At 39.6% G+C, this 18,424-nt stretch overlaps 3 protein-coding genes across 3 annotated transcripts in view; all 3 read left to right on the forward strand.

The window, feature by feature from the left end:
* gen1 (GEN1 Holliday junction 5' flap endonuclease) overlaps positions 1-4,030 on the forward strand; it is a 6,661-nt gene extending 2,631 nt beyond the window's left edge. The window contains exons 8-13 of the mRNA XM_020589797.1: positions 216-252; positions 346-426; positions 505-635; positions 763-824; positions 1,818-1,967; positions 2,368-4,030. Coding sequence (XP_020445453.1) covers positions 216-252; positions 346-426; positions 505-635; positions 763-824; positions 1,818-1,967; positions 2,368-3,719 — 1,813 coding nt within the window. The 3' untranslated portion in view covers positions 3,720-4,030. The remainder of the gene's footprint in view (positions 1-215; positions 253-345; positions 427-504; positions 636-762; positions 825-1,817; positions 1,968-2,367) is intronic.
* Positions 4,031-4,974: 944 nt separating this feature from the next.
* Positions 4,975-6,028, forward strand: msgn1 (mesogenin 1). The gene has a single exon (XM_020589688.1). It carries the CDS (start codon positions 5,165-5,167, stop codon positions 5,627-5,629), a length of 465 nt encoding a protein of 154 aa, XP_020445344.1. The 5' UTR covers positions 4,975-5,164; the 3' UTR covers positions 5,630-6,028.
* Positions 6,029-6,341: 313 nt separating this feature from the next.
* Positions 6,342-11,229, forward strand: LOC109954032 (wiskott-Aldrich syndrome protein homolog). The gene is made up of 6 exons (XM_020589459.1): positions 6,342-6,541; positions 7,998-8,086; positions 9,292-9,441; positions 9,651-9,770; positions 9,955-10,083; positions 10,698-11,229. The coding sequence occupies exons 2-6, from the start codon at positions 7,998-8,000 to the stop codon at positions 10,786-10,788; spliced, it is 579 nt and encodes a 192-aa protein (XP_020445115.1). The 5' UTR covers positions 6,342-6,541; the 3' UTR covers positions 10,789-11,229.
* Positions 11,230-18,424: the final 7,195 nt, after the last annotated feature.

Consider the following 18,424-nt stretch of genomic DNA (forward strand, 5'->3'; position numbering starts at 1 on the left):
ACCATGAGAAAGCAAGAACATAAAGGCAACTTATTAAAAAGGAGATAAACTAGTAGCATTATAGGAAGTTGAGCAATGGCCATTATCAGTCTAAGGAAGTGAAATAACTGATCATGCTACTTGAGTACTGAAATGACTTTGGAAGCTTCCAATGATTTTACAGGATAGTTTGCATTATGTGTATTCTGTTCATTTTACAAGTGTGTCTTTTTCAGGAAAACACTCGCAAGTCAACAGTTCCCTTTTACAGAGGTACAGTTGTTTCCAACTTTGGTTTATATATTAGTTTTTTCATAGCTGGTATAATGAATTGTACGGTTTTAATCCTTGAATTGCACTTTGCAGATTATCAGTGAGTTTCTGATCGCCAAGGATAAGCCTGTATCTCATTTCAAGAGGAGACAGCCAAATTTGCTTTTGATGCAGGTGCTGGTTTTATTTTAACGATTTGTCTAGTGATCTGCTCAGTGAGCTGCATGTGACAGTTTGTGTTGTGTTTTGCAGAAATTTGCCTATGACAAGATGGAGTGGCCGAAACACTACACCAGTGAAAAGGTTTTAGTCCTGATGACCTACACAGAGTTGATGAACAGGAAATATGGAAGCGAAATGTCCTCCCAAATCAAGCCCCTCCGGTACTCCTATCATTTAATTTCAAAGAGCCAAAAATTGCACTGTAATTATACTGTTATTATAGGAAATTATTTTAGTATCCACTCATAATGAACAACAATTTCTATGTTTTTTTTCCCCCCACACAAGAATATTGAAGCCAAGAGTGAGGAATGGCGTTGCTTGCTTTGAAGTCATCTGGAGCGCCCCGGGTCAGTTTGAGTCTGTTTTTAAACATTTATTTACACTTTCATTCGACAAGTGAACATCCTTTTAGATTCAGAATAGAAGATCAGAGGAAAAATCAGTATTTAAGAAAATATCCCCTGGGTTGAGTGACATGACAGCTGCATGAAGCGGAGGTTGGGATGCGGACTGCTCATCAACGGGTTGTCTGTTAGTGACTGGCTGTGAGGTGGGGCTCAGAGGTGACAGATCAGTCACAGCAGCCAGTAGGTGCTAAACTGGCTTCCTCCCCAGGCTGGGAAATCTGTCGTATCAAGGTCCACTTCACTAACAAGCCCTCCTGAGAAAGTCTCAATCTAGAATGCAGTTCCTCATCACAGTATTAATACAAATAAAGGGTTAGATCATTGATATGAAACATCTGGTAAATCCCCTTAATTACTCACTATTATAATGTCAGTACTTGGCGTCATGGATTACAAATGTATGGTTTTTTTATTGGAAACGTGTCTCTATCAGATTAATAAGTGCTTGTATCCAAAGTGCTTCACTAGTCATAGTAATAGTAGTAAAAATCTTAATTTAGATGGAAATATTGCTGAAGTGGGTGGAAATTGGGGCAAATGTTTAGGATGTGAAGTGGCTAAATCCATTAGCGCACTACACTCACTGCTTTAAGAAGGCTAAAATGCTTGCATGTTGTACTACAAATGTAGTTGCTTATGCCGTAGTTATACATTCCCTGCTTGTCTGCTGGGGTTGCAGTGCACCTGCAAGTCAAGTTAGGTTTTCTCAAAATAAATCCACAAATATGTTTCTTTTCAGCTATTTTCACATTTTGAATCACCTAACTGTAAGTGTCTCCCAGGGCGGGTGTTGTGTTTTTCTGTAGCTATGTTACTGTACCAGCACAGTTTCATATGCTTTTAATTTTCCTATTGGATTAATTAAGATAAAAAGAGAAACAGCCATTTACTGAAAGCAAATCTGACCTGACCTTTGTGCTTTTTGTTCTGCAGTACATTACACGTTTCATGAGGATCAGCTTGCAGACAATCAGCAGGAGGTGAGGACTGTGGAGGAAGAGTCTCTCTTCCGTGTGGCCTTCCCAGAGCTGGTGGAAAGCTACCTGAGAGATAAAACTCTGGCTGAAGAGAACAAGAACAAAAGTAAGACAATACTTTAAAATGTCCACTTTAAGGAAATGCATGTGCTGACAAGGGTGTCATGATCAAAGGCACCTGGACATTTGGCTTGTTTTTCAAGACTGTCTATTACAGCAGCTCTGACACCTGAAAATGTAGAGTTTGGCAGCTCAGCTAGTTCACACCAAAGGCTTTGATGCTGGCAAGAGGCGTCACTATCACTTTATACATGTTGTATTTTGCTCCACTTGGCTATCAGGGCTATAGAGCTCCACTTCCTAATATGTAGGAAAAGTAGTCAGTGGAACTGAACGAGGTTTACAGTCAAGAGATACAGAGTGAAATTGTTCAAAATAACTGTGAACTGATGTTTCATTGTATAAAATTTCAAATGATTGACATTTGATCTAAATTTCCTTTACAGAGAAGAAATCGAAGAGAAACCAGGAGAAGCCATCTGATATATCTGATGGTATTTCAGACCTCTTGGCTCAGATGACCGTTCAAAGTTCCTCTTCTGCCAAAGCTACTGCTCAGCCACAAACACAGCTCCCTACAATTTCAGACGCAGGAAAACTAGAAGTGGTGGTTTTGGAAACTCCAGTGAACCATAAACAACACTGGAAGGCAAAAGAAGACCATAGCAAGCTGGGTGATTGCCCCAGCACTCCTTTGTCTCATGCAGAATCAGAGGCTGTTGCCTCACCATCTGTCTCTGCTGTTATTGATGCTCTTCAACTCAGTGATATTGACTGGGAGGCTTTGTCCTTCACATCCTCTCCACCTCCACAAACAGCAACAAACCACACCACAGATCCCAGGCTAAGTCAAACCACAGACAGTGATGTCAAGAGTGAAAACACCATGCAGAAAACCTCAAATGATGCCAAACAACCAGTCACCAGATCTGCTCCACAGCTGTGTTACACAGAGTGTCCGCTAAGAGACAGGGTGCTCATGAGGTACACAATTAATGCTCTAAGCCAGAGGAAGGTAGACAGTGATTTAGGGTCAAAACAACCTAACAATGAGTTAGCCTCTCTTAGACACATTTCTACTTGCACGTCAGAATCAAAACCAAATAGACAGATCTCCATTGAGGGTAGCGATGTCAATAAAGTGACAGGGAAGGACTCTGGTGTAAACAAAAAAGAAGCACACAAGAGCCAACATGGAACTCTTAAAGCAAAAACTGAAAATAAAACATCTAAACAACCAAAAATGCAAACCATACAGGATAAGTGCCAGGCAAAACCCCAAAAGCCTCTTCAGAAACATAGATTTTTTAGAGCATCTGCTGTCCCACGACAGAGGCTCCATGATGAGGACAGTGATGTGCTGCAGACCACCAAGAAGAGTGTTTGTCTGAGCGTGTGTTCATCTAGTGATGACAGTGACACAGAGAACCAGAGGTTTGGACCTCAAAGAAAGGCTAATGTCAAACACATAAGCAAGCCCAAGGGCAGCTTCACTACAGCCTCCCCCTTGAAACTGATGTCTGGATCTAAAACTGCCAAAACAACAATGAAACCAACTAATTGCATTGAGCATTTAGAACTAATCTCTCAGAAACACAGTGTAGATGTTGACATAAACAGCACGCCTTCATCCACTCAAAGCAAATGCCAGGATGTCTCACTAGCTGTTGTGGATGGTGACTTGTTCCTTCAGAGTCCAGCATCACCTGTCACTGTGTTTGATAGCGATGATTCAGTGATTTGCAATGAGAGTCCACTGCCACTGGCAGAGAGACTGAAACTGAAATTCCTGAAGTGAGCAGCACTTGTAAAATATAAAACTATTTTATGCTAAACGTGAACATTTATTCTCAATCTTAGAAATAGTAGTTTAACAACAAAATATTAATTCAAGGTCCCTTTAGTGGCATTTTAAAGTAGAGACAGCAATTAGCTGATCGGTGAGCAGACAGAAAATTAATCAGCAACTTTTATTTACCATATCAAGTCATTTTTCAAGCAACTATGTCAAAGTTTTGATGGTTCAGCTTCACAGATATGAGAATTTGCAGCTTTTCTAGTCTTAATAAAGTCAATATTTTTTTTATTGTGTGCTGATATTTTATATACCAAACAATTAATCAAGAAAATTCTGTTTCTGTAAATAGTTCAGTTTTAAGTATTGAAATATACATGCTTTTATTAAAGGTGTGCCATGAGATGTTTATTGGAATGTATGTTGTGGCATTGAAATGTTTGACTGATTGCATGGCTCATGCACAAATCTTTTATTGTTTAAATAACTTCTTATAGGATATATATAATTAATCCTGTATGTAATGGTTTATGTAAATCAGGTGAAAGGTATATGGTATTTAATAGCCCCACATCTGATTTTTTTTTTGCCTCCCATTGCTGTTTGACAACCTTAATGTCACTTCACAAAGCTAGAGAGAGAAGGCACTGCAGTTGGGGCTCAGCCATTGGTTTTACAGCTGAGCAGAGTTTGTCTCCTTGATCCTGAGTGAGGCCTTACTCACCTTTTCAGACATGAAAGGTCTGGCAGGAGCTTGGTACCAGCTACATCCCCTGCCCAAATAACAGCTCAGTCCTTGTGCTCACTCTTTAAAAAAAAAAAAGGGGCTGGAAATCTAACATTCCCAGTGCAACTGCATAGGAAACAAGTAGGAAAACTCAGGGTGGTAAGTAGAAGGAACTGTTCACAATTGATGGTAAATTGGATTAAAAAAATGAACATTTTCAAGGTATTTTTTCATTTCATTTGCATTGAAATAGTGGATATCTTTTAGAAAAAAAAGGTTCTGTCAAGCTACTTGGAATAAGTTCAAAACTATTTTTCCCTATATTTTTGGTTATAGCTCCCGATTGAAGATAAGTATACCTGACTTGCCAGTGAGATGTGAAGCGTTCAGGTGAAACAGCCTCTTAATTCTCCATGTGACAGGTCACATCAAACCGATAACTGTCGTCCTGCAGACTTTAAAGAGTAATTACCCACAGAAGGAATCTAATTATTTTTCTTTCTATCACATTATCCGTCTATTTAGCCTTATTCACACCCCAGTGATAACGAATGACGTCGGGAAAGTCGCATTTTGGCACTTGAGGTTTTCTTTGAACTTTTTTTCGCCTGAGCTGTGAACTCATAAACCTCCGGAGATCTGCTTCTGTATAAAAACGCTTTGACAAAAATCACCTTCACAGACTCTGCCTGTTATCTACCCTGAATGTCATCCCCTCTGCATGAACGTCTGGAAGTCTCCGGATATCGCTAACATGGACATGGAGGTTGCTACAAATGAAATAATATCTGAATGGAAGATCCATGAGGGTATTTTTGGAGAAGACCAGGAGCCACTTCATTCCACCTCACCGGAGTTCTTGATGGACTCACTGTGCTCTTCACCGGAGATGTGCTACTCTAGCCAGCTTCAGGAGATCAAGGATTTGTCCTCTGGCATCACAGGGCGCAGGACGACTCCAACGGGGCAAAGGCAAAACAAGCCCAAGATGTCCATCAAAAGACGCATGAAGGCCAGCGAGAGGGAGAAGATGCGGATGAGGTGTCTTGCAGAGGCTCTGCACCAGCTCCGTGACTACCTGCCGCCGGACTACAGCAAAAAAGGCCAGCCCCTGACCAAGATACAAACCCTCAAATACACCATTGAATACATCAACAAGCTTTCAGACATCCTGAGCCGTGCGTAACGGACGCAAAATGGACAACTTTTACGCATCAGGTTTAGCCTGATTTTAAGATAACTTTACCGTTAAATTACAGATTTTTACTCTTTTTGCCCTGCTCATGGTGTAGATATTGTTTAAGGGGCACTTTTTGTATAGGCTATATGAGTCTGTCTTTGTTGAAATTATGAATTCAGTATAATACATGAAATGGGTATGAAATACAGCTTTACTAATGAAAATTCCCTCTAATAGGCTATTCCGGTTTTGTGTTCAAATAGAATTCAGAGAAACCTCATCATACTGTTTTTAATCACGTGTGCTTTGTTTCTGGTATGAGGACTATCTGCGTAATATTATGAAGATGTGTTGTATGAAAGCTTTTTAAAAAATGCAGTTTTTTTTGGTAGCCTAAATTGTTTATCAAATTCTTCACATTTTCTTCGCTGTAATTTGTTAGATTTGTTTAAACATTTCACATTGTGAAACGAATCCACTATGTTTACCATGTGCCAGATGCAGGTTATTCTACTCAAACATCCACAATAAATATGTGTTTTGTGTTTAACCTGTGTGGCCCAATTAATTAATGAACAGTCTTTAGGCTGAACAACAATTGGAACGCACGTCAGTCAGTTCCTTCAATCAGGATGCCAGAATACAGAACTCGGTCTGAATGACAGCAATAACCAGCCAATCCAACACCAGCATTCTCCCAGGTGGGCGTGACCTCCAAATAATACATTCCTCACAAAGAAATCCCAACCTGGCATGGATCTAGTCTGACGAAGCAGCCATTTCAAAGCGCAGAGGAGATAAAGAAACCGCGGGAATTTTTGTATACATTTTTAAATATTTCTAATATATTTTATTTTATTGGGAAGTAGGGGGATTATATTACTTTTTGAATCTACCTCGCCTGCACAAACAAGCGAAGTAAGCCTTTCCGTCTTTACACCAAAGGGTTTGGAAAACAGAAACGCCCCTTTCATACATGACCAACGTAGCCTAATACATGCTTGTTTTCTGACTCATTTCGTGTTTTTAATTAAGGTGTCCGTGAAAACGTTGAATACTATCTAACATTATAACGAAGCAACTGATGTGGAGACAGTATATAGTATATGTCACGTTTGCTAGACGCTACACTATGTTAATAACGGGAATTAGACGAGGCCATTTCACCATTTTGCCTTAGAATTTAAACGGTATTAAGTAGTGTATTTGTTGTACAAGGCTCCTTTTGCCGGCCCTAGAATAATGTTTAAGAGCTCCCAGGGCTCCAGACGCCACTCAGGATCAGGATAAAAATGTTTCCGTGAGGCTTGACGTGCCATCTTCTCCCCAATGTGTGATAGTGCGTTTATGTGCTAGTCTTCCATGGCGCGCTTACGGTCTTTACAGGCAGACTTTGTCAATGTCGTATACATTAGAGATAATATATACCAAGCAGTGACACTGCTACACAAAATCCTTTAAATCTCTATACAAAATGTAAATACAAGTAGTAACCAACGAGGATATAGATGTGTTGAAATTCATATTGCATCGACCTTTGAAGAGTAAGTGTTTTTGCACCTACATAAGTTGGAAGCTTATGTTGACCTCACCATATCTTGTGGCATTTCATCTATAATACTGATGAGGAATAATGTTATTCCTTAACAGTTATCTGCTTGGTTTTAACCCCCCTGCTCTCCTTCCTTACCTATCTCTGTATCACTACTCTTCTCTCCACACCTTCCAGTCTAGTAGTTGCACAGATGGCACTTCACACAGTAGTCTAGTGACCTAAGCTTTGGGGCTATTAATAATTTCCCCACTATCAGTTTTGACTTGCACTTCCCATGCTTAACTCAGAAATCTGTCACCTGCTGCAGTGTAATGCATTCAGTGTGTTGCACTCACAGTGTGTCACATCCAGCCAGTGAACAATGCAGTGAATGCAACACTGTGGTTTTATGTTTCCAAAGCCTGTTCAGTGACATTGCAGTCACTTAAAAAATATAAACATGTGGTTTATGATTGAGCATTATAACCAAAGGATCTACTTATGGCTTTTTTTCTCCATATCAGATATATCTTTGGGAATGAGGCTGCTGTTTGTTCAAATCATGCTCAGTTACGTTATAGCTGCAGGAAACCTGCAATTTATCTCTGCATTAATCTATTTTTAAAATGGTAAAATAGCCTAATTTTTCTTTCTACCTAGCTTGAATAATATGTTTTGCACGTGGAAGTGGAAAATATGTTTGTAAGTTTGCCATATATGTTGTCTAATGTGCGTCTTTTAGGTCCTGTGTGTAATAAACTGAATGTTGCTTTTACTAAATACTAATATTAAACTAATTGCCATTGTTCTGTATATAATTATTGAACTGAATCATTTCAGATGGATGCAGACACAGAAAAAACAATGACTGAAACCTCCAAGACTTCCACGGCTGAATCTGAAAAATCTGTAACTGAAAACAAATCCAGGTGTGTCCTGTTTTTCTTTTTTCTGACAGCCTTATACTATAATTAGTAGTTTATTATATATATGATATAATAATGTGTTTTATTATATTATGTAAGAATAATTTTAAAGCTGCTCTACCTAATTTCTTTTCAGCCTAGAGGGTCTAGTAAGACTCAAAACAAACAGCCACTCCTAACCACCCTTTGGCCCTCCCATCACATCTTGTTTCCTAGCGACAATGTAAAATTCGGGTAACTGGTTGTGCAAGATGCAGCCTCCAGTCTAAAGCTAGCATTACCTAATGAATGAGCAAATCAGTCCAGTAGAATTCTCTGGTTACTGCCGATGTCACACAAAGCACTAATGTTGCACAAGGCTTGAAATACTCTGGAATTAGAAACATATTAATTCAATACAAAGGTAAAATCATGATCATGCAAGCTCGCTAATATGACCAAGACAAACTCATTAGCTTCAGATCCTACCCCCACCCCACATCTGAATCAAATTTGAGCCTTTTTGGCTGCTTTTAACACTCCATCTCAAAAAGCCAAACTGATGTTAACCTTGGTGTCTGCTCTTTGCTCTTTGTCCCACTCTGTGCAAAAGAATGAGGCCTCTTCGGGCTGACAGCTACTGTTTCAGACTTACTCACAGTTCGAAGAACGCTTCCTCTAATTTTCACTAGGTGGCAAGTGGGGCTAGTTTTATGGGCTGTATTTTCTAAACACAATTTAGAAAAGCTGTAATAGTAACAAACATTGTAGGCAGGCACTGTAGGAGTGTTCTAGGGAGGGGTTAGTATAGCTCAGAGGCACAACATCCTGTCCCATTTCTTTTGATTTATCAGTGTGCAAAATGTTAGTTAATGCACCTTTAACCCGCATGTAGAAAACAAGGGCTTCTTATCATTTGTCTATAAAGAGCAGTCAGTGAATACACGCCCCAATGAAAACTTCTCTTTTCAGCAGTTGTCTTGTCTCATCTACTGATATCTTATGATAACAGACAGATTGTCAAATGCAATTATGCTGTCTAGTTTATCGTTGCACTGCCTGATTTCTAGGTATTGGAGTGAAACTTGAAAATTTATCTCGCTAGTTGTGCGCTAGTGCGCAGAGTTGCCTGTTACAGCTTTACATGATTGAATTTGTGGCATTATAACATTTTCCTCATTCTCCAGGAAGTTTCTGTTATTTAGCCTAGTGTTTAAAAATATCCTCAGGGGTCGTGGGTCCAAAGGCCGTGGTCGAGGGGGTCGGATGAGTCGTGGTAGCATGCGTGGTGGGCGGGGCATGCTGAAGGGGTTTGGTCCACCTGGGCCCGGAAGGGGTCGAATGAAGAATGGATCCATGAATGGACTGGCACCCATGAGGTACTTTAGTCCTCAAATATACATAGCATTAATATTTACATCACTGTCTTATTACATGAGTGGTATGCAGAAAAATGGTGTGGTTATAAAACAACCATTATAAGGGAAACGTTCAGTTTTTGAGTGTCTATTACTATATGTGTATTTGGGTACACCTGAAATGCTGAACTCTTATCAGTTTGGATAATTTGTCTGCCTTTCCCTTGCAGGGGCATCAGGACGATGCGACCTTACCCAGACCTCAGAGGTCATGGAGGTAGGGGTGGGCCAATGGGTATGGGCCCTCCTCCTCCCCCTCCCCCACACCTCAGAGGCCCCTTCCCACCCAGGTAACCATTTAACACCAATGGAGCTGCTCTGGCAGTTAAATGTACAAGACAGATGGAGGGTTGCCTTAATACATGGCTCATTTGCACCAGCGGTGGCTCATGTTGATCACTAAATGAGGTTTTAACTTTAAAGTTTTAACAGAAAAAGTACACAATTTACTGTTATGCTTCTCTGTGTCTATAGGCATGGACCCCCGCCACCTCTTCCTCCTCTGGGCTTTCCTGGTTTCAGAGGGCGTCCACCTCACCCTCGAGGCCGTGGCATGATGCCACCTGGACCTCCCCGCCACTTCCACCCCCGTGGCCCAAGAGGGTAAGTGCTGTTTGAATATTAATCTCATGCTTAAAACTGCAAGTCACAACTCTCTGCACTTTGTTTGCACACTTTTTAAAATCTGATAACATTGATTTCAGATAAATCGGGTAAGCATTTGAGATGTGCTTACACAGCTGTATTCCTTTAGATCTGTGATACAAGTATGCAGTAAACTGTGAGCAAGAAGACTGAGGGTTGTGACACAGTTGCAAAGTCCTTTCTGTCCCTTTCCTTTAAGCTTCATGTAGCTTGATTTTCTTGACATTAACTTGGCCTCTAATTATCACATTTCTTTCTAAGTTTGGAGAGGAAGTGATGTAGCTTTTTGTTCAAGTAGTTTGACTTACTACAACAAGTGTTGAGTCAAAGAACATTCAGTCACTTAGTAAATAAAAATGATAGCTATGCTCAGCTATTTTAAGCTTTAAATAGTGCATGGAGTAATGACAATGAAAAGACACTTCACTGTGTTTCGGCTTTCAAAGGTACACAAGTAATTGAGAGGGGATAACAACCCTGACTAGAATAGTTCAGATGGCTGCTCTTATCAGAGTGTGCCCCTTATTGGCTAAAGCCAAGAACCCAATGTTTGATTTTATCCTTTTACACAGCTACCACAATGGACCAGTCTCTCCTCCGCCTCACCCCCCACCTGGCAGAGGCCAGAGGTGGCCAGGGCCCCCTGGTGGCCGACGCTTTTAACACAGCCTGCCCTAAAAATAATAACCAATCACTGGCTATTGTAGAAGGGCTTAAAGTGTTGCAATGAAAAGCCCCAGTATTATGTGTTATACAAAGTCTTTGAGTATTCTTATGACATACTCTGTGGCCAAATGTCTGGTTATTGATATTGTCTACTGGCAAAGAAATAATGTGAAAAATGGCTAATGACAACCTAGGACACATAAAATGCCTCACAACTTAATGTAACGGCATTCTCACATTCTGTTACCTATAAATAATGTTGGTACTGTAGGAACTATTTGACTTTGTTAAAAAAGTTGTTAAAACAAGATGGAAAGCTCTGTTTTAAAAGGAAGGAAAATTCTTGTCAAAGTTCATTAAATGTTTTGTGGTCCTTGTTACGGTCACCCTGTCAGCCTTAAGAAATTTTCCTGATTCTTAATAAAGAATAAAAACATGGGTGGCATTTTATGTGTGAAGGTGGGGGAAGATGGGGAAAAATTAATATAAGTGTGCACAACAGCCCTCAAGCACCACTGTTGACTAGTTTAGTACACCTTGGACCTCCCTAACCTTCCCTACTGTTACATGGAAATAGTTATGAGTTATAACCTCACCAAGGAGTGCAGCAAATAGTTTAGCACTTATACATTTTGCAAGTGATAAGACAATATTCCAGTTGTTGAGTATTCATGAGTATCTAATTTTATATTTTTAATGTGCAGCTATTTTAAGTTATGAGTATTACTGTTTGGAACATTCATGCTTGTCTCCAGCAATTTATGGTGTAATGACAAAAGGGAAAAGATATTATAAATGAATAGTATACTGATAATATACATCTAGTAGCTTTTATAAACAAAAGCAAATTCCATTAGTATTTGCTTCAGTTAATTACTCTTTACTGTGTTAAGTTTTTGAAGTGTTATAAATACTTTATTCACTGTAAATAACATAACTTTTGTGAACTTGTGAATGTGTTTTATGAGAACCGTCAAGACATTTGACATAGTCATGAAAACAAAATAAAACTAACAATAAACTCAACTTCTCTTTTTTATTCACAAACAAGTCTGAGAGTTTTCATTACAATTTACAGCAAATCTGTAATATATGGAAGAGAAAGTTGCAGTGTAAAAACTAGTATTGTACACAGCGGCGGAAACATTGTTTAATATTTGAAAATGAATATTTGATCTATGTAAAGGCAGCAAAGATGCACATGATTATAAAATTACATAGGGTTTTTCAATGAGTGTGGAGGACCAAGAGCCCCAAATGAACATAATATGCAGTTGATCTTATTGAGTTGCTGAGGGCTGAAATTTATTGCAGAGCAGAACGACTTGGAAATACCTTTTAGTTTTAGAGAAACTAAAATGTACTCAATTTTATCTTAACTGTGTAAATATGATTGTAGGACTTGGAACCAATTCAATTGGCAAGATGTTATAATGGCTAAATGCCATGTCACAGTCAGTCTCAGTGGTAGCATGTCTAAAAGGAGGACATCATCTGCAAAGGATAAACACTCTGATATGACCAAGGACTCTCATATTTCTTTGCTGTAAGAATTATTTATTGAGATCAGGAGTTTTGGAGAATCTCACTATCATGAATTTTATTCTGTGTTTTCTCTGTTCTTATAATTTCATGTTCTTTTAACATGTAATTTCTACTATACTGCCATATATTTTAATCTTTATAAAAATAAGAGATTGACTATACAAGTCAATGTATGGCGAAACAAACTTGCCCATTATCAGAAATCACAAATTTGTTTAAAGGGCCTTTACATTCTGTGCATATAGTATAGTTGCAGCACCTCATAGCAGTTATGGTTATCAAGTTAATTATTTTAGCAAGTACACAGATTTGCTCTCAAATCCACGATATAACTGCATGATCTTATGAGAACTGGAACTGAGTGGATGCATTAAAAAATTTATTGTAGCTCTTCATGTTTTACGGGCATTGTGAATGCATGTAGCTGTTTTCTATAATGTGATACTGAGCTTATAAAAGAGAAAAGCACAATCACATGAAGAAGAGCCATTTATTTTTAATACCACATGTCATATTGTATGTACTGCTGGCACAAACAAGGATTTGGTGTTATTTCCGGAAGAAAGAACATGTTCTTCTTTGAGCCAATCAGATGCTGCAGAATACTCAGATATGGCTGACGACCTCAAAGGTACTCATCGGTAAACGAACCACAGAGCACTGTTGCACTCTCCCCTCCTCTGTCTGTCTTTTCCATTTCCTCAGCATTTTCAGTATGTTCTGCTACCTCTTCTGTTTCTGTAGTCCCTTCTTGTGTCTCACTTTGGTTGATTATAACAGACTGACTGTTGTTGTCTCCTGAAGGGGGGCACACAGTACATTTAACCTCCCAGGCCCCAGGAACCCAGGCCCTCCCTCACATCTCTTCTTTCCGTCACCTGCGGCGTGACACCTGTGGTCCGGCACTTCAGTGGAAAAGGTGAGCCTCCTCTTGTGCCTTAATCCCTAAACTCCTCTTTCTCTGATGCCTAGAGATTCTCTCGTTCATGTTGGAGGGTGAAACAGCCACCAAATCGTACCAAACTAGGTGAGACACACAGGACTATGGATTAAGGTACTTTCTCTCATTAATGGGAGCAAATGCAATTTAAAAATATGTTTGCTCAATATACAAGGGAAATGCAAGTGTTATTGCACTTGTAACAGGCATTACAGTTACAGTGCATGCTTGGCTTTAAGAAATGTTGATGTCTCAGTAGAAAAAGCATATATAAATAAAACAAATTAAAAACAACCATTAATGATGGCAGAATTTCATTTTGCTGCTACAGGTTCATCGTTATTTGAATAGAACAGAGCTATTGTTAATGCTATTACTAACACCTGTGCTTTTTATACAGAAAAATATTTAATGGTTGCATAAGATCAATTCAGGAAGTATAGTTTTATGTTACACAGTAGTGATGTATGAATCTGAAATTGCCTTGTCTAGTGGACAGAGCATTTTTAGGGTTTATCAGTGAAGGTATTATGTATGCGTGGATCACATATCGAAGGTCCATTGTGCACCTTGTTGAACTCGTTTTCAAACCTGCAGTAACCAAACAAAAGGACAATTAAATGAATCCAAATGAGGTGTAAAATTGTGGCTAATCGCGGTCATAGGAACATGGTCAAGTAGGTACAATTTACTATGGAAGAAAAAATTAAATACATGAGACCAGTGGCTTGATCCATCTAACATTTATGATCAGAGATAGTAGTTTTGACTAAGGACATGTAGTTTTGAGTAATGGCAGATATTTTGTGATAGAAATGCACTTTACTTAGATTTTAAAGCTATTAATGGTACTGGACATTGGCGCACTAGATTGTATGTGATTGTATGTTTTGTATGACTTACAGATGATTTAATAGAAGTAATATGGAGAAAAATCCAAGTGCTCCTGTCATCATTGCTCTTACCTTTATTTCACAGATTGATTTCTCTGTTCTTTTTGTTATGGTGGCCACCATGCCTGGGACCCGTAACATTTACATATTTAAAATAAATCCATATATATGAGAATTTGTCATGATTCTCTTTGGAAATGTTTTAATATCAGACTCAAAAGCCATCAAGAGCTGAAGAGTCCATAATGTTTTGATGCAGGACTTTAACCTTAGACAAAGGACTTGTCTCCATACTTGTCCTCTTAGATATCAGTGCTGCTTTTGACACCATTGATCACAGCATCTTACTGCAGAGACTTGAACATGTTATTGGGATTAAAGGAACTGCGCTAAGTTGGTTCAAATCTTATTTATCAGAAAGATTTCAATTTGTTCATGTTAATGACGAATGTTCCACACAAACTGAAGTTAGTCACAGTGTTCCACAGGGCTCTGTGTTAGGTCCAATTCTCTTCACTTTATACATGCTCCCTTTAGGCAATATTATCAGCATAAATTTCCATTGCTATGCAGATGATACTCAGTTATATTTATCTATGAAGCCAAATGAATCAGATCAGCTGGTCAAACTTCAAGCATGTCTTAAAGACATAAAGGCCTGCATGACCTGCACCTTCTTACTTCTAAACTCTGACAAAACTGAAGTCATTGTACTTGGGCCTGAAAACCTTAGAAATCTGCTGTCTAATCATATAGTTACTTTAGATGACATAGCTCTTGCCTCCAGTACTACTGTGAGGAACCTTGGAGTCATCTTTGATCAGAATATGTCCTTTAAATCACACAAAATCCAAGTCTCTAGATCTGCCTTCTTTCACCTGCGCAATATTGCAAAAATCAGGAGCATCCTGTCTCAAAGTGATGCTGAAAAACTGGTCCATGCATTTGTTACTTCCAGGCTGGACTACTGTAACTCTTTACTATCAGGATGTCCCAATAATTCCCTAAAAAGCCTCCAGTTAATCCAAAATGCTGCAGCCAGAGGACTGACAGGAACGAGCAAGAGAGATCATATCTCTCCCATATTAGCTTCTCTCCACTGGCTCCCTGTAAAATTCAGAACAGAATTTAAAATCCTTCTCCTAACATACAAAGCCCTTAATGACAAGGCTCCATCGTATCTTAAAGACCTCGTAGAGCCGTATCATCCTAACAGAGCACTGCGCTCTCAGAGTGCAGGTTTACTTGTGGTTCCTAGAGTCCACAGAAGCAGAATGGGAGGCAGAGCCTTTAGCTATCAAGCATCTCTCCTATGGAACCAACTCCCAGTCTCAGTTCAGGAGGCGGACACCCTCTCTACCTTTAAGATTAGACTTAAGACGTTCCTGTTTGATAAAGCTTATAGTTAGGGCTGGATCAGGTGACCCTGAGCCTTCCCTTAGTTATGCTGCTATAGGCCTAGGCTGCTGGGGGGCCCCATGATCATTACTAACTTTGTGTCTCCTCTCTCCCGTAGTGTGTCCTCTCTCTCTCCCTGTACCTTTCTGCAGGTTGCCCTGGCCCTGGAGCTCTATGGTTCTTATGAGCAGTCACCAGCCACATCAACCTGATCACTGTTTGATTGTTTATTGTGCCTTGTTGCTTCTCTTTCCTTCTCTTTCTCCTCCATCCACTCACCCCAACCGGTCAAGGCAGAAGGCCGCCCACCAAGAGCCGGGGTTTGTCGGAGGTTTCTTCCATTAAAGGGAGTTTTTCCTCCCCACTGTCGCCAAGTGCTGCTCAGGGGGGTTTATTGGGTTTTCCCTATGTAATAATAGTGATAACAGTAAGGTCTAGACCTTACTTTGTAAAGTGTCCTGAGATGACTTTTGTTGTGATTTGGCGCTATACAAATAAAATTTGATTTGATTTGTTTTGTAAGGACTTCGTGTTCTGTCTCACCTCACCTGCCCGAGCTTGACCCTGGTTTACAATCAACACTCTTTGCATTCACCTGCTCCTTGTTATCCCTTGGCTATCTGTGCACATAACCTGCTCCCTTCCCTCAATCTGTTGGCTCATCTGATCGACATTCCTCACTGCATCATGCATCAGATGTGCGAACGATTTGGATTGTAGTTTTGTGTTGATAAAATTACCTGAAGTGTGTTTGAACTGTGATAAATTTAGTTTGGTTATATTTAATAAAATAATTTGAAGTGATAATTTTAATTAAATGTTGGACAACACAGAGTTATGAACCAAGTCCTCAGGTGGTGCTCTTTCCTCAGTAAACTGTGTGTTTTCACGTTCCTCTTCTTTGCACTCATACATTTTGTAGCTACAGTAATTTTGCCTTGCTTTGTCAGCAGCCAATGAAAAACTACGAAAATGATCATGTGACTGTGACGCGATCAGTAGTTTACTAACAGGGAGGCAAAGAGGAAGAAACTGTAGCGTCACAGGAAATGCACCTCAATTATTTTCGGCTCTGTGAAACATAACAGGGCACAGATAAAGACAGTTCTAAAATATTTTTACATTAGTTATGAAATATTTCTTGTTCATAAGCTGGAGAAAATCAAGTATGTTCACGTATCATGATTTAATAAATAAAGTAACAGTGGAGTGTCAGTGTGCAGCTTCTTTGTCCCCTGTGTGTTTATGCTCCTGTCTGAAAGGAGAGAAGACAGAAATCAGACAAGACACAGGAGAACAAAGGAGAAGCAGGAGGAGACACAGGGACAAAGTGACAGAGGGACAGGAGCCTCCAGATGTTGAAAGATGAGTTGGACATAAAGTTGTCATGTTGCTTTGGTTGAGATAAATGTAGCCTCCTTGTCTGTGCATCGTCATATGGTGGTTTGTGGAGGTTCTTCAGACTTGGAGTAACAGGCTTTGAACCGGCAAAAGCAAGACAGAGATGCAACTAAAGGCAATTTCTTTGTCTATTGAACTAAAGCCCAGGACAAACAACTGGGGGACATGTCTTTATAAGACAACCCCACTTCTCAGCTCGAGATCATCCACTAGCTGGCTGCAGGAGAGCACAAGTGAAATGAAAATGTTGGTAATATGTTGACAATTACTCAGTTTTTATATCAAGTATTATTACTTTATAAACATATTTAATATTACATTATAACATCCTGTATAAATCAGTGTCCTCACAGTTTGGGTTTGACTTCACACAAACAGAAAGCAGAAATATTCTCCTTTAGACTCTCAGGACTGTACAGATGGGCTGACATGTAACATTTCACTGTAATAACCTGGTGGCACAAATGACGTATATAGTTATATTTACAGGACAGTCTCATAAAACTGATAAGTGTTTATATCGTAGAAACCTCATTCAGGCCACAGGTGACCTCCCAGTCTGTTCTGCTGGAACAACATCTGGATTCTTCCTCTAATGAAACTGTTTTCTCACAGAGAGAAGATGATGTGGATCCTTCTGCTCTTCATCCTGACCTCCTCTGTCTGGGGTTAGTAGGGCCACGACTTGTTTTCATCATCAGTTAATCTGACAGCTCTCCATGTCTTTATTAAACTCTGTATTTCATTCTCTCTCCTCCACAGGGACAGTTGTTCTGAAAATGACTCAAACCTTCTACCAGACTGAGGAGAACAATAGTATCAGCATCAGATGGGACACTGAGAATAAAACTGACCTGTCTCTCATCAACCTCGTCTGTTTCCTGTCTGAGGGTCTTAAGTGTTTATTTGACATGAGAAACGGCGTTGAGGTTCCAGAGTCTCAGCATCAGCAGTTTGCAGGTCGGGTTCATTTGGACAAAGACGCTCTGAGAGACGGACGAGTCACACTTCATCTGTCCAGAGTCACAGCTGAAGACTCTGGGTCTTACTGGTGTGAACTGGCTGCTGATTATGACCAGGTCAAGAGGCACCCGGTGATATTCATTCATTCTATTTTTTGTATATAAGTATTGCACCGTTGTTGTATCACTGTAAATAAACCCACCTATTGCACTGAAGCCAGCCGCCTGGGTCTGTTCATTTCTGCTCGCTCATAACTGTGTCGAGCGATCCTAACAGTACTATAAGTTGCTCCTGAGTATACATCGCACCAGCCAAAAAATGCATAATGAAGAAGAAAAAACATATATAAGTCGCACTGGACTATACGTCGCACTTTTTGGGGGAAATTTATTTCATAAAATCAGAGACCAAGAACATACATTTCATCTTGAAAGGCAAGTTATCTTAATAACAATAAAATGGAGAACAACAGGCTGAATATGCGTCTGTTAAC

Source organism: Monopterus albus, unplaced genomic scaffold, assembly GCF_001952655.1.
Source record: "Monopterus albus unplaced genomic scaffold, M_albus_1.0 scaffold9.1, whole genome shotgun sequence".
Taxonomy (NCBI): domain Eukaryota; kingdom Metazoa; phylum Chordata; class Actinopteri; order Synbranchiformes; family Synbranchidae; genus Monopterus; species Monopterus albus.

Bases quoted from the DNA above. Each gene is read 5' to 3' on its own strand.
- LOC109954032 (XM_020589459.1), top strand. From the start codon at position 7,998: ATGGATGCAGACACAGAAAAAACAATGACTGAAACCTCCAAGACTTCC. The intron at 9,442-9,650 runs GTACTTTAGTCC...TTTCCCTTGCAG, and splicing joins AATGGACTGGCACCCATGAG to GGGCATCAGGACGATGCGAC. The intron at 10,084-10,697 runs GTAAGTGCTGTT...CCTTTTACACAG, and splicing joins CACCCCCGTGGCCCAAGAGG to CTACCACAATGGACCAGTCT.
- msgn1 (XM_020589688.1), top strand. From the start codon at position 5,165: ATGAACGTCTGGAAGTCTCCGGATATCGCTAACATGGACATGGAGGTT.